Genomic DNA, 17,305 nt, shown 5'->3' on the forward strand with positions numbered 1-17,305 from the left:
ATGCTTCTACAAAGCAAAACACAGTTCTGGTCACAGAATTGGTTATTCTCATCTTTAAACATCTTAGTTATAACTGAAGACTACTGTGTTATATAATCAATTTTCTGTAACAAAGATGATATCTACAAATTATAGTGGGGGGTTAACCAAAATAATGTATAAACTTTAAAATTCTATACAAATACTAATTATTCAGTAAATTAACATCAAAAATAATTTTGGTTTGTAAGTTTTTTTAAGAACAATGGACTGTCATGAGACAAGTCTCAATAAATTTTAAAAGATTCATATCAAGCATCTTCTCTGACCATAATGGTATGAACATAAAAATCAATCACAAGAAAAAAACTGGAAAACACACACGGACATGGAGACTAAATAACATGTTACTAAACACTGAATGAATTAACAGTGAGACCAAGGAAGAAATCAAAAGATACCTTGAAACAAATGAAAATGAGGATACAACAACCTAAAATCTGCGGGACACAGGGAAAGCAGTCCTAAGAGGGAAATTTATAATATCACAAGCCTACCTCAAGAAACAAGAATAATCTCAAACAAGCTAACTTTACACTTAAAGGAACTCGAAAAATAACAACAAACAAAGCCCAAAGTGAGTAGAATAAAGGAAATAATAAAGATCAGAGCAGAAATAGATGAAATACAGTCTAAAAAAACAGTACAGTAGATGAGTGAAACCAAGAGCTGGTAGTTTCAAAGGATAAACAAGATTGAGAAACCTTTGACCAGAGTCATCAAGAAAAAAAGAGAGAAGATGAAATAAACAAAAAGCAGAAATAGAAGAGGAGAAGTTACAAAGGATTATAAGAAAATATTACAAATAACTGTATACCAAGAAATTCGACAGTCTGGAAGAAATGAATAAATTTCTAGAAACATACAATCTTCCAAAACTAAATCAGAAAGAATCAGAAAATCTGAATAGACAAATCATCACTAGTGAAATTGAAGCAGTAATCAAAAACTCCCAACAAACAAGAGTCCTGGACCAGATGGCTTCACAGGTGAACCTGAGCAAACATTGAAAGAACTGACATCCATCGTCCTCAAACTATTCCAAAAAATTCAAGAGGAAGAAAGACTCCCAAGCTCATTTCACGAGGCCAACATTATCCTAATTCCAAAACCAGATAAAGACACGACAAAGAAAGAAAATTATAGGCCAATATTCCTGATGAGCATAGATGCTAAAATCCTCAACAAAATAATAGCAAACCAAATCCAGCAATACATTAAAAAGATCACACACCATGATCAAGTGGTATTTATTCCAGGGATGTAAGGCTGGTACAATATATGCAAATCAATAAACGTGATACATCACATTAACAAAATGAAGTATAAAAATCACAGAATCATATCAACAGATGCAGAAAAAGCATTCGACAAAATCCAGCACCCATTTATAATGAAAACTCTCAGCAAAGTGGGAATAGAGGGAACATAGCTCAACATAATAAAGACCATATATGACAAACCCACAGCCAATATCATACTCAATGGACAAATCTAAAAGCATTTCCCCCTAAGATCAGGAGCAAAACAGAGATGTCCGCTTTCACCACTCCTATTCAACATAGTACTGAAGTCCTAGCCACAGCAATCAGACAAGAAGAAGAAATAAAAGGCATCCAAGTTGGAAAGGAAGAAATAAAACTTCATTATATACATGATACTGTATATAGAGAATCCTAAGGATTTCACCAAAAAACTACTAGAACTGATAAATGAATTCAGTCAGGTATCAGAGTGCAAAAAATATATATATCCAGGAATCAACTGCATGTGTATACACCAACTTGGAGAAACTCAGTTTCTCCAGAAAGGGAAACTGAGAAAACATTCCCATTTACAATTGCATCAAAAAATAAAAAATACTTAAGAATAAATTTAACCAAGGACATAAAAAACTGTACTCTGAATATTATAGGACACTGGAGAAAGAAATTAAAGAAGATACAAACAAATGGAAATATATAGCATGTTCATGGATAGCAAGAATTAACATCATTAAAATGTCCATACTACCGAAAGCAATTTACAGATTCAGTGCAATTTCTTTTAAGATACTCCAAATGTTCCAAAAATTTACATGGAACCAAAAGACCCCAAGTAGCCACAGCAATCTTGAGAAAGAAGAACAAAGTTGGAGGCATCACGTTACCTGATGTCAAACTATACTACAAGGTCATAATAATCGAAACTGCATGGTACTGGCATAAAAAAAAAAAAGACATATGGATCCGTGGAACAGAATAGAGAGCCCAGAAGTAAACCCATGCCTAGGGAATCCTATGGTCAATTAATATTTGACAGAGGAGGCAAGAACATACAATGAGGTAAAGAGAGTCTATTCAGTAAATGCTGTTGGGAAAAATTGGACAGATACATGCAAAAAAAATGGAACTAGACTACCTTCTTACACCATGCACAAGAATAAACTCCAAATTCATTAAAGACTTACATGTTAGACTCAAAACCATAAAAATCCTAGAAAAAGGTATAGGCAATAAAATTGTGGACGTTTCTCATAGCAATATTTTTTCTGATATTTCTCCTCAGGCAAGGGAAACAAAAGAAAAAATAAACAGGATTATATCAAACTAGAAAGTTTTTGCACAGCAAACGAAACTGTCAGCAAAAGGAGAGGACCACCCACTGAATGGGAGAACATATCCGTCAATGATACATCTGATAAGGGGTTAATTTCCAAAATTTATAAAGAACTTATACAACTCAACGCCAAAATAAAAAAAATCCAATTGAAAAATGCGCCAAGGACCTGAATAGACACTTCTCCAAAAAGGACATGCAGATGGCCAAGAGACAAATGAAAAAATGCTCAGTGTCATTAAACATCAGAGGAATGCAAATTAAAACCACAGCGAGGTATCACCTCACACCTGTCAGAATGGCTATCTCTTCCATAAATCAACAAACAACAAGTGTTGGCGAGGGTGTGGAGAAAAGGGAATCCTTGTGCCCTGCTGCTGGGAATGTAGATCGGTGCACTATGGATACAGTATAGAGTTTCCTTTAAAAATTAAAAATAGACCTGCCTTATGACCCCGCGATTCCACTTCTGGGGATATATCTGAAAAAAACCAAAACACTCATTCGAAAGAATATATGCACCCTATGTTCATTGCAGTGTTATTTACAATAGCCAAGTGCTCATCAGTAGATGAGTGTGTAAAAAGTGTGGTATGTTTACACAATGGAATACTACTTGGCCATATAAAAGAAGGAAATCTTACATTTTGTGACAGTATAAATGGACCTGTAGATTATTATGCCAAGTGAAATAAGCCAGTCAGAGAAAGACAAGCACCATACGAGGAATGAAAAAGAATATAGAGAGAGGCAAGCTACTTAATCTAGCTTATGAACATTAGGAAGTGTATCTTTTACAGACATTAACAGTGCAAGTGATCAAAACCAACTTAAGGACTCACATTATACAAATCAGCGAAAATTTATTTAGAGTACAAATTGTGTCTAAGTGTAAGACCAACCCTAATCTGTTTGTATTTATCTGGAAGGTAGTGTAACTGCATTTTTCTAAAGATTTTTTTTTGCAGTCCTGTAAATATCCAGAATAGTAATTTGAGTCTCTGAATTTGAACCAAACCAAATATAATCTGTTACTCCCAACATTATTTTTAAACTTACCCAAATAATACCTTTAGGAACTGTATCAGTAGAAAATATAAAGTACGCACCTTAGATTAAAGAAAGGTAATCTCTTTGTTTTAACAATCCAAGTTAGGAAAATATATATATATATTGAATACTTCACCTATTCATAATATTTTGTATATTTCTTTCATCATCTAATTTTTCTCAGTGATATAGGATAGAAATACAAATCAAAGGAAATGAGTAATGCAAATAGTAGAAAGTACATTTTTTACTGCTGTCTCCTAATATTTTCTTTTCAGAATGGTTTTAGGGAAATTATATAATTATGGTTGTTTCTCTAATGATATGTTGTGCAAATCTCAATTTTAAAAATATTCAGAGTAGCCCAGCTGGTGTGGCTCAGCGGTTGAGCATCGACCTAGGATCCAGGCGATGGCGGTTTGATTCCCGGTCAGGGCACAGGCCGGGTTTCGGGCTCGATCCCCAGCAGGGGGCGTGCAAGAGGCAGCCGGTCAATGACTCTCATCATTGATGTTTCTCTCTCTCCCTTTCCCTTTCCTTTCCTCTCTCTGAAGTCAATAAAGATATATTAAAAAAATATATTCCGAGTAAAAAAATGAAAGTGATAGAATGTGTATTTCAAAATTTCTTACATGACCGATAATGCCTATACTCTCTTACTATTTAAAAGTAAAGTCTAGGTGATTTCTTTTACTAAAATGTCTGTATCATTGAAGGAAGTTTAAACATAGCTTCAAAACTGTGGTTTATCTTTAGAGGTCTAATCTATTTTTCGTGCAAGTGTGTTGCTTCTGTACATGTTAAAAAGTCATCCTGTGTTGTCTAGGGTGACGAAAGATGGGAATGAGTTTTCTGAGAACTAATCAGCAATACTTTGGGAACATTTAGGTCATGGTTTCCAATTAACTCTGGAGAGTTTGAGTAATTCTGTACCAGACCTCAAGAAGAAGGGCTGAAAACCTCATTAATTCATATGTCGGTCAACACCAAACCAGCAAATTTGCGTTGAGAATGGATTTTTTTTGTTTTGGAGTGAAGACCAGCTAGATCTGTCTGCAATAGTTAGCGTGGGAGAATGTTTCTGCACATGTTTCCTTGTGTTTCAGTGACCCTGCTTATGGTCAAGTAACAGATAAATCTGTGCTCCAAAACAAAGAGTAGGATTCCGTGGCATAACCTTCCCTGCACTTTTCTTTGACTATAGTGAGTATATCAGAAAGGAGTGGACACCAATATCTATTTTCAGAGGTAGGAAAACTTTTCTAAGATGTAAGATTTGGGCAGTAATCTCAGTTCTGCCACTTGTTTGTGTGCAGGCTTGAGAAAGTCATTATGGTTCTCTCAGAATCGATCTTGCCAACAGCAAAATGAAACCAGCGGTAACCTGTTCCATACATCTAAAAGGTTTCTTATTTTTGTGAAAATCAGTTCAATTAGGCAGACTTTTAATGATCATCCTTTATTGTGTTTTTCTGTTTGTTTGTTTTGTCTTGTTTTTTAGAGAGGAAGGGAGAGAGAGAGTTGAAACATCAATGAGGAGAGAGTCATTGATCAGCTGCCTCCTGCCTGCCCCCGACTGGGGATCGAGCCCGCAACCCCTTTATTGTGTTTTAAGATAAAGCCCAGCTAGATTATCTCCATTTCTTTGACAGGAAGAGCACAAAAAATGTTTAAAAACAGATTAATCACTTATTAGGCAAATTGATATTGAAGTCCATAAATACAGCGTGATGCATGAATCCAGATGAATTATAGCCCTAATCACACTGTAACTGTAGTTACATGTTTACTTCTCTGTCTCGTCCACCAGACTTAAATATGTTAAATGCCCAAGTCCATGTCTCATTTACTTTTACGTCACCATCACCAAGCTTAGATCCTGGCACATAATACATATGGAAAACATGCCTGGATGACTCAATGAATGAGATGTTGGTAAACATGTGGAAATAAGAATGAAGTTCAGATTTAAAGATAATCTGTGTAGAGCTCGAAGCCATTGGGAGGAAATGGAATATCCAACTGAAAGCATACAAAGAAAACCAGAAGCAGATTGTAGGTAGGAAAAAAATGGGAATACCTTCTGAAACGATGAAAGAATAATTCTGAGTATGTTTTAAAACACTTAAAGAGCTATATGGTTGTTAGCTTTTAAATTTTCTTTTCTGTGCTCTCCCTTAGAGCCTGCGTCTCTACCCTAGGTCAACAGTTGAACTGAAAGGATAGAGTACATTTCTGAGTTCACAGTTCCATAACGGAGGGAAAACGAGAAACATCCTCTCATTGCCACCACCTTCCTGTAGTCATATTTCTAGGTAGATGTTGCCCCAAACAGATTCAGCTGAGGCAGGAAAGATTGATTGGGAACAAAGGCCTCAAACTCCACCCCTCCTCTTTTCTGTCTTGGCTGGAACATCAGACAGGACCTTCACTGACCATCTGTTCCCCCGCTTCCCCCTCCCCAATTTCCTGTAATTGGGAGAACCAAAAAGAAATTATCTGGAGAGGAGAGACGAGGAAGAGCACCGTAGGCAGTCACCCCAGAGGACCGCCCTGTCCCCCCTTGCCCACGTTTAACAGAAACCTTCCACCCAGATCCCATCATTGGTGCGTCTAGTTCTCTGAGTCACCTGCTCTCACTTCTTGAGTGAGTGCGTACTATTGCTTCGGTAAATTTACTGTGCTTTGCTAAATCTTTCTGTCACACTCTTGAATTCCTTCTTGTTCCATGACAAGGACCTAGATGGGCTTGAGGCCTCCCTTTGGCCCCCCTGGGGTGCTACCTAGCATCAAAGCCACAGTCAAAGGAACTGATGGGATGCTGTCCAAGCATTAGGGAAGGATTTTGCTTAGGTTCTTGCTTCTAATTAGTTCAGATTACTACTAGATTTGCTAGATCCTTTCTACAAACTTCTATATAGCCATAGGTAATAAAATTTTAGCTACCCCTTTCAAATACAATACAAAGTTATTTGCCAGAAAATCAAAGCGGAATTTATTTACTATCAAACCAGTACAGACTGTTACAGAACAGAGTTTGAACTTCAGGTTAACTCTGGTTCTATGAGTGCTGTTTGACATTGCTGGAAACGTTTTGTTCCTAAGTGCAGGTGCTGTAAAAGTGCTCATTTTCTCTGGTCTATACCTAACAAACCATAAAGGGGGAGGAATGGTCATGCTGTAATCCATCCCCTAAAAATATCATAAGAAATGATAGTGGTTAAAATGCAAATAAACCAGGAAAGAAAGATTCAGATTGTTTTGTTTGGTTACTCCATGACAATACCAGGGCCCAGAAGGAAGTGTTATTTAGGAGACAGTGATGTCAGTTTCCCCAAGTTGTCACACAGAAACACCTGGGTAAAATAGCCTTCTATATCACATTCAGCCTTTTTTTCTCCTAAAAATATTCAATGTGCTTATTTCTGTTTGATTATATATATGTAATATATAACATAATCATCCTGCAATACAGTACATTGATAACGTATTGTCCATCCATGTATCTAATAATGGAATATTGTCTATACATTAATTAAACTTTTCAGCTTTACCTTGGAAAGTACTAATTTTCCTTTACTCCTTTGCTTTTTATGTATTAGGCTGATCTTAAGAAATTGGTAGTAGTGAACTTAAAAGAAAATTTCAAGTCTTAGAGATTTATTTAGAGATCCTGTGATATGTGTGTGTGCACGCACACGGATGTGAATGTTTAGTGTCAGATCCAAGTATTACTTATCTGATCGCCTCATTGGTAATCAGTTCTTAAAAGGAAGGTGGAGATGCTGAAGACATGCTTTCTGTGAGTCTCTCCCTTTACATAGAGTTGTCTCTGGATGGGCACCTTCTTGGGTAGGTGCAGGGTTGTACCTTTATAGCTCGAGCACTTTGCCCCTCCAGTAGATTCTTTCTTCTAACTGGCAACAGTGCAATTCTGCATTATCTGTAGATCTCCTTAAAGAGCAACCAGGGCTGCAGTAGCTCTTCCGACTCCATGCTGAGTGTGAGAATCCTCCATCCTGTCCCCTTTTGAAACAGTAGTTGTATATTTATCCACATACACAGCTTAAGCAAGTATATATTTTGTTGCTGTTGTTTCCTTTTTTTATTATTATTTCTTTATAGAGTTCAGAGAGAGGAAGGGAGAGAGAGAGAGAGAGAGAGAAACATCAATGATGAGAGAGTCACTGATCGGCTGCCTCCTGCACGCCCCCGACTGGGGATCGAGCCCACAACCCGGGCATGTGCCCCAACCGGAATGAATGCAAAACATATTTCAGTCCTGAAGAGGGGCCGGGCAGCCCAGCCCAGCGTCCAGTGCGCCAGCAGTTCAAGCTTGGTGTCCAGTGGCAGTGATCCTCAAACTGCAGCATGTATTGGAATTACCTGGGAGGCTTGTTGAAACAAGCCTTGCTGGACTCCGCACTCAGAGTTTCTGATTTCGTAGGTCTAGGGTGGAGCTTGAGAATTTACATTTCTAATAAGTCCTCAGGTGATGCTCATGTTGCTGGTCTGTGGGCCATACTTTGGGAACCACTGTACCGCACGGTCCCTATTTACATACTGAGAGTGGTTTATGGCACCCTTATGAATGGAGAGAAAACCTTTGAAGTCGCCATACCCTTCCATACTCCATTAAATTCTTAGCTCATTTTGTACATTATAAAGCTGGAATAACTGCGAACTAAAATTTGTTATATAAGCAGTACTTAACCAATACAGTAGATTATATTTGTAAAGCATCACTACTACTTCTGATATCTAGTCATTGGTACTTTGAACATTCAGCCCAATTTTCTCCAGGGTCTATAATTTGATAATCTAGACAGAGGAATTTACAAAAGAATCCATTTTTAGATCTTTAATTTTGTTCTAAGCCATTTTTTAAATTTCTTCACAATTCTCATCATTTCTACATTCTTATTTATCATATAAGCCATATGGTTACAGAAAATTTAAAAGTACAAGGTACATTCACAACTATTTTGAATGCACAAATATGGCATACGAGTACCCTTGACTCATTTCTAGTCTGGACTTGGCACAATTAAAATTTAGGAATTCAGTATACATAGACTGACTTCAGGAGAAAGGATGGAGCCTGCAAACTCCCACACAAGCAGGAAACAACAATCTCCCTGTGATCGAAGAGGCCTGTAAAGGGGCTCGTTTGACGAGATTTTCTGCTGTTGCTGCCATTGAATTTTTTAACGTATTTTCCAAACTAGAAAATATTCAGCCTGATGCTGTCAGTATTTCAGACCACGAGGGTATAGTTTAGGAAAATGGTGCCTTACTGTCCTGAAAGAGTTACTGTTATCCCCTAAGGGCCTAATTTACAAAGCAGCGAACTCGCTGGTAGGATTTGGCTGGAAATCTCATTGTCTCAGTAGAACCCTTTCATCTGATTTATGTGCATTGCGTTTTACAAATGGCTCAAAGTTATTTACTGCTTACGTTCTCTGGAAGCAGAGGGTAAGTGGTGTTTCAAGTTTAAGGACAGGGGAGCTAAGATGCATCACGTACAGCTCATCATGAGAAGGAGCGGATAAAAAATGCACGGTGTCTAATTCTCTAAGCGTCACTCTGCCAGGAGAGACTTTCAGGCTGTCCTTTGATTTTGTATGAAATTGGAGTATGTTCGAAAATATGTCAGTGTCTCACCCTGTATTTGTCTTCGGGAATGTGACAGCTAATTTCTATCCCAGATTTGGGGCTGGAGGTGGAGTGAGTCTGAGTGATTTCTAATGCGCAGGCCAGCCTAGAAATATCAGCGGATGTCAGCAGTTACACGTGCCCAACCTGTACGATTGTAACAGGATTCTCGGTGCTGTCGCAATGGTTCTGAATTTTTTATTTTTTTTTTTTTTGTTCTGAATTTTTAAAGTAAAAGATAAATAAACAACAATTTGGCTCTTTCTCTCTCCATTGATAGTGTGCCTGAAAACTGGATAAGCAGGGAGCCAGCAGCCCAGGGTAGCCCTTAAACTGCGTGAGATTTAAGTGATTTCCCTAAGCGGGACACCAGGCCACCTTTCCGCTGTGCACTATTAAAGTTTATTTAGGAGTTTATAAATAGCTTAGTGCGATGCTTCCTTTTTTTCCAATAGCTGCATCCTCATAAACCTATTCTCCCCTCCGCCAGTTAATGCAGACAGAAGATTTTTCTCTAGCAGGAGCGCCGAAACGACACTGGAAGACTGTATGCTCAGCAAAAACCTCCCCCGTGATGAATCAGCAGCCCTTCTGGGGGCTTTGCTGCCGCTGGCTCGGCAGGAGCTGTTTATTGCCTGGTTTGCACATCCCATGGTAAAGTTGCTGCTGAAATAAATTGCAATTTTGCATAATTATTGACAATCGCATCTTAACAAGCAGCGTGTATCATATTCAAGTGTTCAATTTTTTAAAATCCATTTTCAGCTTATGTTTAATCCCAGAAAGTGTTTGTGTAGTAATCGAAGGCAAATACAGCCCTGAAATCGGGTACTAATTTCCTCACTGCAGAAAAAGTTACCTGAATCTTTTTAGATGGGACTGTTACCGCCTAAGGCAATTTTCCCTCCCAAGCTATTATTATGTAGATATTTGCTGAGGGTGTGTGTGTGTGTGTGTGTGTATCCCCATACATGCATTATATATGTTGTCAGGAAATGTGAATAATATTTTTAAGATTGTTTGTGTCATTAGGGAACTTGGTTCACTCCTAAAAGACCAGAGGAAGTGAGAGAATGGGGTGCGGGCAGAGGGAACCAACATTTTTGAGTAACTGTAACGTGTTAACTATATAATGTGTGAGGCTTTACAGACATTGTATTTTCATTCTTGTCACAGCAGTACGTATTGCAGAAGAGAAACTAAAAAATCAGAGAGGTTGTAACTTGCCCTATCACACAGTTGGTAGGGGACATTGGGATTCAAACCCAGATCTGTCTGGTTTTTCAGCTCTAACTTTTCCATGACACACACATAAAATTTTCTTTTGGAAAATAGCCTCAGTTACATGGCAGGCAGGTAATGAAATATAAAGCTAATGCAATAGATAAAACTATTAGAACACTATAGCGAATGTTCTACAAAATAATATTCTTCACAAAGGTTTCTACGAAAGGTATTTTTTTACTTGTTAGTTTTTTTGCTCTGCTTTGCCCTCCAATCCCCTTCTCTTTTTTTCCTCCAGCGTTCAACTTTCTACTCCAGTTTTACATTTTCTTAACTTTTCTCCTTGCCTATCCAATCCTAGTGTCCTGCCTCAGGTGACATCAAAGATAAGCATGGTGTAGGGTTTTAGGGTTTTTACATATAAAGATTAGCTTAAGCATTTGCAGCACATTACAATAAGCTTTCAAGAAGAATAAAATAAACTTTCAAAATTGATTAAGAAACTTAAAAAGTTAAAGAAAAATTTTTGAGAGTTCATATATGAACTTTCAATACTCTAAACTCATATGTGAACTTTTCAAAACTCCAAGGCTTCTCTCGTTGTTGCTGCTTTTTGTTGTTTTAGTTAACCCCCGCCCAAGGATATTTTTTCCATTGATTTTTAGAGAGAGTGGAAGAAGGGGGTAGGGAGAGAGAGAGAAACATCGATTGGTTGCCTCCCGAATGCGCTCTCACTACATGCGCCCTGACCGGGCGGGGAATCAGCCCCGGGACCGGTGCGCAGGCCGCACTGGCAAGGGCAGTTTTTGTTACTTTTACCAACAACTCACCCCTCGGTTCATATCTACAGTTTAGTCCCTTTACCCTTCCTCTTTTCATGGGGCTCTCTGGGTGCACCACTCAGATATTTGAGAATTGCATCTGAACATTTGTCCCTTTGCAGAGTGAACGAGCGCGAGGCCGCTTTGGAAGAAACTTACCGATTACTGCAGCAGTTCCCCCTGGACCTGGAGAAGTTTCTTGCCTGGCTCACAGAAGCTGAAACCACTGCCAATGTCCTGCAGGATGCCACCCATAAAGAAAGGCTCCTAGAAGATTCCAAAGGAGTAAGGGAGCTGATGAAACAATGGCAGGTAAGTCAGGCATTTCTACTTGAGCGCTCTTGTGGAACCGGTTGAACAATTCTCAGCATATGTCCTTGTATATGATAGGCCGGGGGCAAACTATTTATATGGCCTGATATATTTAAGCATTTGGGCAAGAAGGAAAGAGGCAGAGGAAGAAGAAAAAGTCATTTATTATTTCATTTCACACCCCGATCTTCTAACTAGTACGTGTTTTTAACCAGGAAAAATTTGCACGTAAAACCAGAGCTTTGGACAAGAAACTTTGCTCAGATAAAGAAATTAGGAATTGGTTTATTAAATTGAAAAAGTTGCCATTTTTGAATGTTTATTTAATATTTTACAGGGAAAGCATCTGTATGAATTGTCTATTTTATTTAGCGTTGCTAACTAAATCAGTTTCCCTTCATTACTTTCAAATACGTTTTGAAATGCTAATCTGGCATTTTGTAGCTTTCTTCCTAGCATGATCTGTGAAAATAAAAAATGAGATGGCTAAATTTGTCATAGTTAATGATAACACAATTTTCAGACAATTGTTTTTCCTAGAAACAAAAATTATTGCCATAAAATTTCATATCAGAAACAGTGAACACAGAAGCCGAGGGGAGTCGTGTTTAATGAAGTCTTAGTGAGAATCATATTTTACAGTTCAAGTTTATTCTCAGTACCTGATATAATTTTCCTGAACTATTATGGAGTTTTGTTATGTATAGTTGAGTTTTCTGGCTTGATATAAAAACTTTACTGTCATCACAAATAAAATTTGGAGTGTTGGAATAATATGATCAATTTTTAGACCAGCTTCATTTGCTTCTTTGTTTCATAGTTTTAAATCATGAAGAAAAGTGCTCGTGTACCCTAGGCTGAAAAATAATTCCCAAATCAAATCATCATAAGCAAAGGCTCTTCTCCTCCCCCTTTCTGTTCTGTTTTCTGTTTTGAGATGGTATTTGATCTACTTTGCTGCTCTGGTGTATAGAGTAGATGACAGTGGCAATTTATAGCTTCTTAAATTCTTCATTCCTGCCCTGTCCTTCTCATGGGACCCCACTTGCCCCTCCAAAGTGTGTGTTGAGTTGGTTTGATCATTTGGAGGCAGTTTGTTTAGAACAATACCTGACTTTATCTTTGCGGACATACCCCCTGGCTTGAGAATGCAAAAGGGATGCAAAGTTAGACTTTTTTGGTCCCTCTTAGATAAATGGTTAGAAAATGTGATGCTGTGATTTTTTGGACTTAGGACATTTCATAAATAAAATGTCCTCCTTGTAAATACCCAGAAGGTCACCCTGGAATTTTAATAAATACTATATAGATTCACATATTCTCATCAGCTATGGTAAAAAGTAAAACTTTAAGTAGAACTTTTTAGCAGATTACTTTAAAAATAAAAAATAATCTGGTGGCTCAAAATAATTTTATAATAGGAATTTATTAAAATACCCCTTAAAGCAGTAATTAAGTCTGGTTGAGGGCAAAGATACACCCATCTATCTCCTATACTTTTTATATTTACACCTGCAGTACTAGACAATGAAAATTCATTTATAACTCCAAATCTTGAGAAACTGCAAGATTCTGAATCATTAAAGAAAAAAATTGCCATGTTTCCTACTTATATTGGAAGAATGCAGAATAAAGTACATTTTGTGTTTAGATTTCTGATTTCTATATTAAACACAGTTGGAAATTATGCTGAGGAAACTTTCTTAGCTTATGCTGTATAAAAAAATGTATTTATTCTTGCCCTAGCCGGTTTGGCTCAGTGGTTAGGGTGTTGGCCCGCAGACTGAGGAGTCCCAGGTTCGATTCCAGCCAACGCTCCATCCCTGGCCCCTGTTGGGGTGTGTGCGGGAGGCAACCAATCGATGTGTCTCTCTCACGTCGATGTTTCCCTCCCCCCCCCCCCCCCCTTCCATTCTCTCTGAAAAGCAATGGAGAAAATATCCTTGGGTGAAGATTTAAAAAAATGTATTTGTTCTTAAAAACCTTATAAAACTACCTGAGTCCCTGAAAATCTTAAACATAGTCTTTTTCCCTCACTTCAGTAGGACTAAGATTTCAACATCATTTTAAAACATGGCAATTTTCTCATTCCCTCTTAGTTAATATTGTGTTTTCTATCAATTCCAGTTGCCTGAGGTTGAAACTACATTTTAGAAATAAGAGTGACATTTACAGCCAGCTCGGATTTTCAGTTAGATGGCTCAATAATGGTCTTTTGATGAAATCTTTAGAGGTATGGTAAAAACTCCAAAAGTACTGAAACTCTCGGTTATTGTTAATGGCACATTTCAACTGATAGAATTGAATCAAGATCCTGGGGTTTACAAGCAACAAATGGAAGCGCCAATTTTGAAAGTAAATAAAACCACATATTGTAGGAGATTACATGCAATTTCAGCTAAATGGAAGCATTTGCTTTTTCCACCTGGAGATGATTTTTTAATTTTGAACAAAAAGGATTTTCTCTAATATGTGGGAAGGAAAGATACGCAGCGGTTTGCCTTCTCGCTTCACATGAAGAAGTTGGTAGCATCATATTTGTTCTTTGATTCATGCTGCCCAGTAGTCCCCCTTTATCCACGGTTTCAGGTACCTGTGGTCAGCCATGGTCCAAAAATATTAAATGGAAAATTCCAGAAATAAGCAAATCGTAAGTTTTAAATTGTGTGCCCTCTGAGTTGCGTGATGAAATCTCACTCCATCCCGCCCAGGACATGAATCGTCCCTTTGTCCAGCACCACCCTGCTGTAGACACGCCCCGTTATTGTCACTTAGCAGCCGCCTAAGCTATCGGACAGACTGTCACAGCATCGCAGAGCTTGTGTTCAAGTCCCCTTATAGTTAATGATGCCCCAAAGTGCAAGAGAAGTCATGCCTGTGATTCTGATATGCCAGAGAGAAGCTGTGAAGTGCTTCCTTTAAGTGAAAACCTGAATACAGTACAGGGTATTTTGAGAGAGACCACACTCACATAACTTTTATTAGCGTATATTGCTGTAATTGTTCTATTTTATTATTAGTTATTGTTGTTAATCTCTTACTGGGCCTAATTCATAAATTAAACTTTATCACAGGGATGTATATATAAGAAAAAATATGGTATATATATATATATAGAGAGAGAGAGAGTTTGATGCTATCCTTGTGGATAAAGGGGGACCACTGGATAGCAAGAATAGTTCTTAGATACTCAAAAAGGAAACTCCAGCCCTGGCCGGTTGGCTCAATTAGTTGTAGCATCGCTCTGTGCACCAGAAGGTTGCAGGTTTGATCCCCTCTCGGGGCATGTATGGGAGGAAACCGATCAATGTTTCTCTCTCTCTTCCTTCCTCTCTAAGATCAATTAAAAAAAAAAAAAAATCCTTGTTTGAGGATTTAAAATAAATAGGTAAATAAATGAGGAACTCCAAGTGCCTAGCCAGAGCAACAGCTTTCCCAGTGGAAATATGTCTGTTCACCCAGAGCAGTGAATGCTACTAAATAGAGACAGGGAGTGAAAACCTTCACAAAATATGTTTTTCTCTGTGGCTGTCAATCAGTTGTTATATAGAGAGACTCCAGCTCTTGCTAGACTACCTGACTCACTGTTGTTTGCCATCCACTTCATAGGATATTTAAATCTCCCCGCAGTCATTGCCATCCAAGGGCTCTATGCACATGTATATATTATGAAGCATATGCTTCCTTAATGGAATTAACTTGATTCATTCCACTCTGAAAGCCTTTAAAATTTCTTCCTTATATTAGAAAAGTGTTATTTACTCTCCTTACTGAAAGTAAGGACATAATAGTTGTCTTTGTACTTTGGGATAATGAGAATTTCCTTATAAGTATTGTTATTTCTTTAGCTGGAATGTTAAAGCCAATATATTTTTATAGAGTGCCAACCATATAGAGCCCTGAGATGTGATAGTTTGAGATTTTTTAATTGACAATGTCTCCTTAAAATGAAGAGCTATATTCATAATTGTGTCAGGTTCTTCTTGTGTCTAAAACATTTCTTGCTTTGGGCCTCAGAGCATTGATAAAGATGGTCATGATTTTCAGGAAGACACCGCGCACTCTGAAAAGTCAATCTGGATGGCCCCTAATAGCCATTGTCTTTTGTTCCTCACAGAGCTTTTGTGAGAATCTTGTAAGATAATATAAAAGCACTTTTAAAAAGCTTTCTTCAGATGAAAGATCTGTATTATTCACATTATGAGTTACCAGTAGACAAAAGTCAAACTGAAGATATAAACCTAACATTGTACTCTTTAAAATCAATAGATCAGTTATATTAATTAATAATGAGGATAACTAAATTTTTCATTTTTCATAATTGACAAAGCATTTTTACTTCCATTCTCTAATTTGATTCTCACTGAAACCCGCTGGTATTGGTACGATTATTTCTGGTTTTAGTTGAGGGTAAAATTAGAAAGGTTAAGTAATTTAGCTATTACTACTTCCTTGAAAATCAACTAATTTGAGTTGTATCCCCCCCAGGTGAGGAGGGAGATGGTTAAAAAAAAAAGCCTTATTAAAGAAATGCTTCATTTTCTGGGATTAATCCCACGTACCTATCCTATTATTAGGATAGATAATAACTATAGCTCACTTAAAAATTACTATGTGCCAGGCAGTGTGCTAAGTGCTTCGCTTGCATGATGTACTATCATCTTATACTTTTTACAGATGAAAACCCGAAGCTTTGAGAGATCGGGTAACTTCTCCTAAGGTCACGCAACTATATAAAGAGAGGAGTCAGTATTTAATCCTAAATTTGACCTTCTGACCTTCAACTAATCCTACTATCCTACCCATTACTCTAAACTGACTCCGTATTCCAGGCAAAGACCCCAAAAATCCAAACGCAAGTTTCAAATCATTCACCTAATAGGAATTTGTTAATAAATGGAAATATCCCTACTTCCTAAACATCCATCTTTGCTTTACCTTTTTCAGTCTACTCTCTACACTTACCTCTCAACTAAAGCACTTCTCTATGAACCCCCATGCCTTCCAAATGCAAACGCCTTCGACCAAGCCCTTATTGCCCCGGAAATCTGTGCATGATTTCTTGTTGCTCCCCGCCGCAGTCTTCTGGAAAACCTCTCACCTTTTGACTTGCTGGGGTGCTGTATTGTGCTAATTTTCTCGGACCTCTCTACCCATTCTTTGGCCTTTACCTGAGGACCTATTCTGGGCTCTCTTTTCTGTCTTTATTAATCTCATTCTCTTCATTCAATAGTCAATCAATAGTCTCTAAGTGTCAGTTATCGGCTAGGTATTAGACTAGAGACAGTCCCTTGTCCATCTCCTTTAATCCAGTGATTCGGAGGTGCTTTTTTTAATCTCTTTCCAGTATCAGTCCCACATTTCTTACTGTCCGTGGGACATATCTTACCCAAATGTCTCGCAGACATCCTAAACTCAGTGTGCTCCAAGTAGGCCGTGTCTCTTCTGCGAAGCCTGTATCTCCTGTCCAGCCATTCATCATACCACTGCTTTTCAGTCAGAGATTTCCAACCGAATAGTCATTTCTGCATCTTACCGCCTGCCTCCCTTTCTAGTTCATTTTCAAGATCTGTGGGTTTTACCTTCCTCGTGCTTCGCACTCCTGC

At 37.9% G+C, this 17,305-nt stretch overlaps 1 protein-coding gene across 1 annotated transcript in view; it reads left to right on the forward strand.

The window, feature by feature from the left end:
- DMD (dystrophin) overlaps positions 1–17,305 on the forward strand; it is a 1,831,916-nt gene that overhangs the window by 1,377,432 nt on the left and 437,179 nt on the right. Inside the window, exon 55 of the mRNA XM_087813416.1 lies at positions 11,510–11,699. Coding sequence (XP_087669542.1) covers positions 11,510–11,699 — 190 coding nt within the window. The remainder of the gene's footprint in view (positions 1–11,509; positions 11,700–17,305) is intronic.

This window comes from Miniopterus natalensis, chromosome X (assembly GCF_054644295.1).
Source record: "Miniopterus natalensis isolate mMinNat1 chromosome X, mMinNat1.hap1, whole genome shotgun sequence".
Taxonomy (NCBI): Eukaryota; Metazoa; Chordata; class Mammalia; order Chiroptera; family Miniopteridae; genus Miniopterus; species Miniopterus natalensis.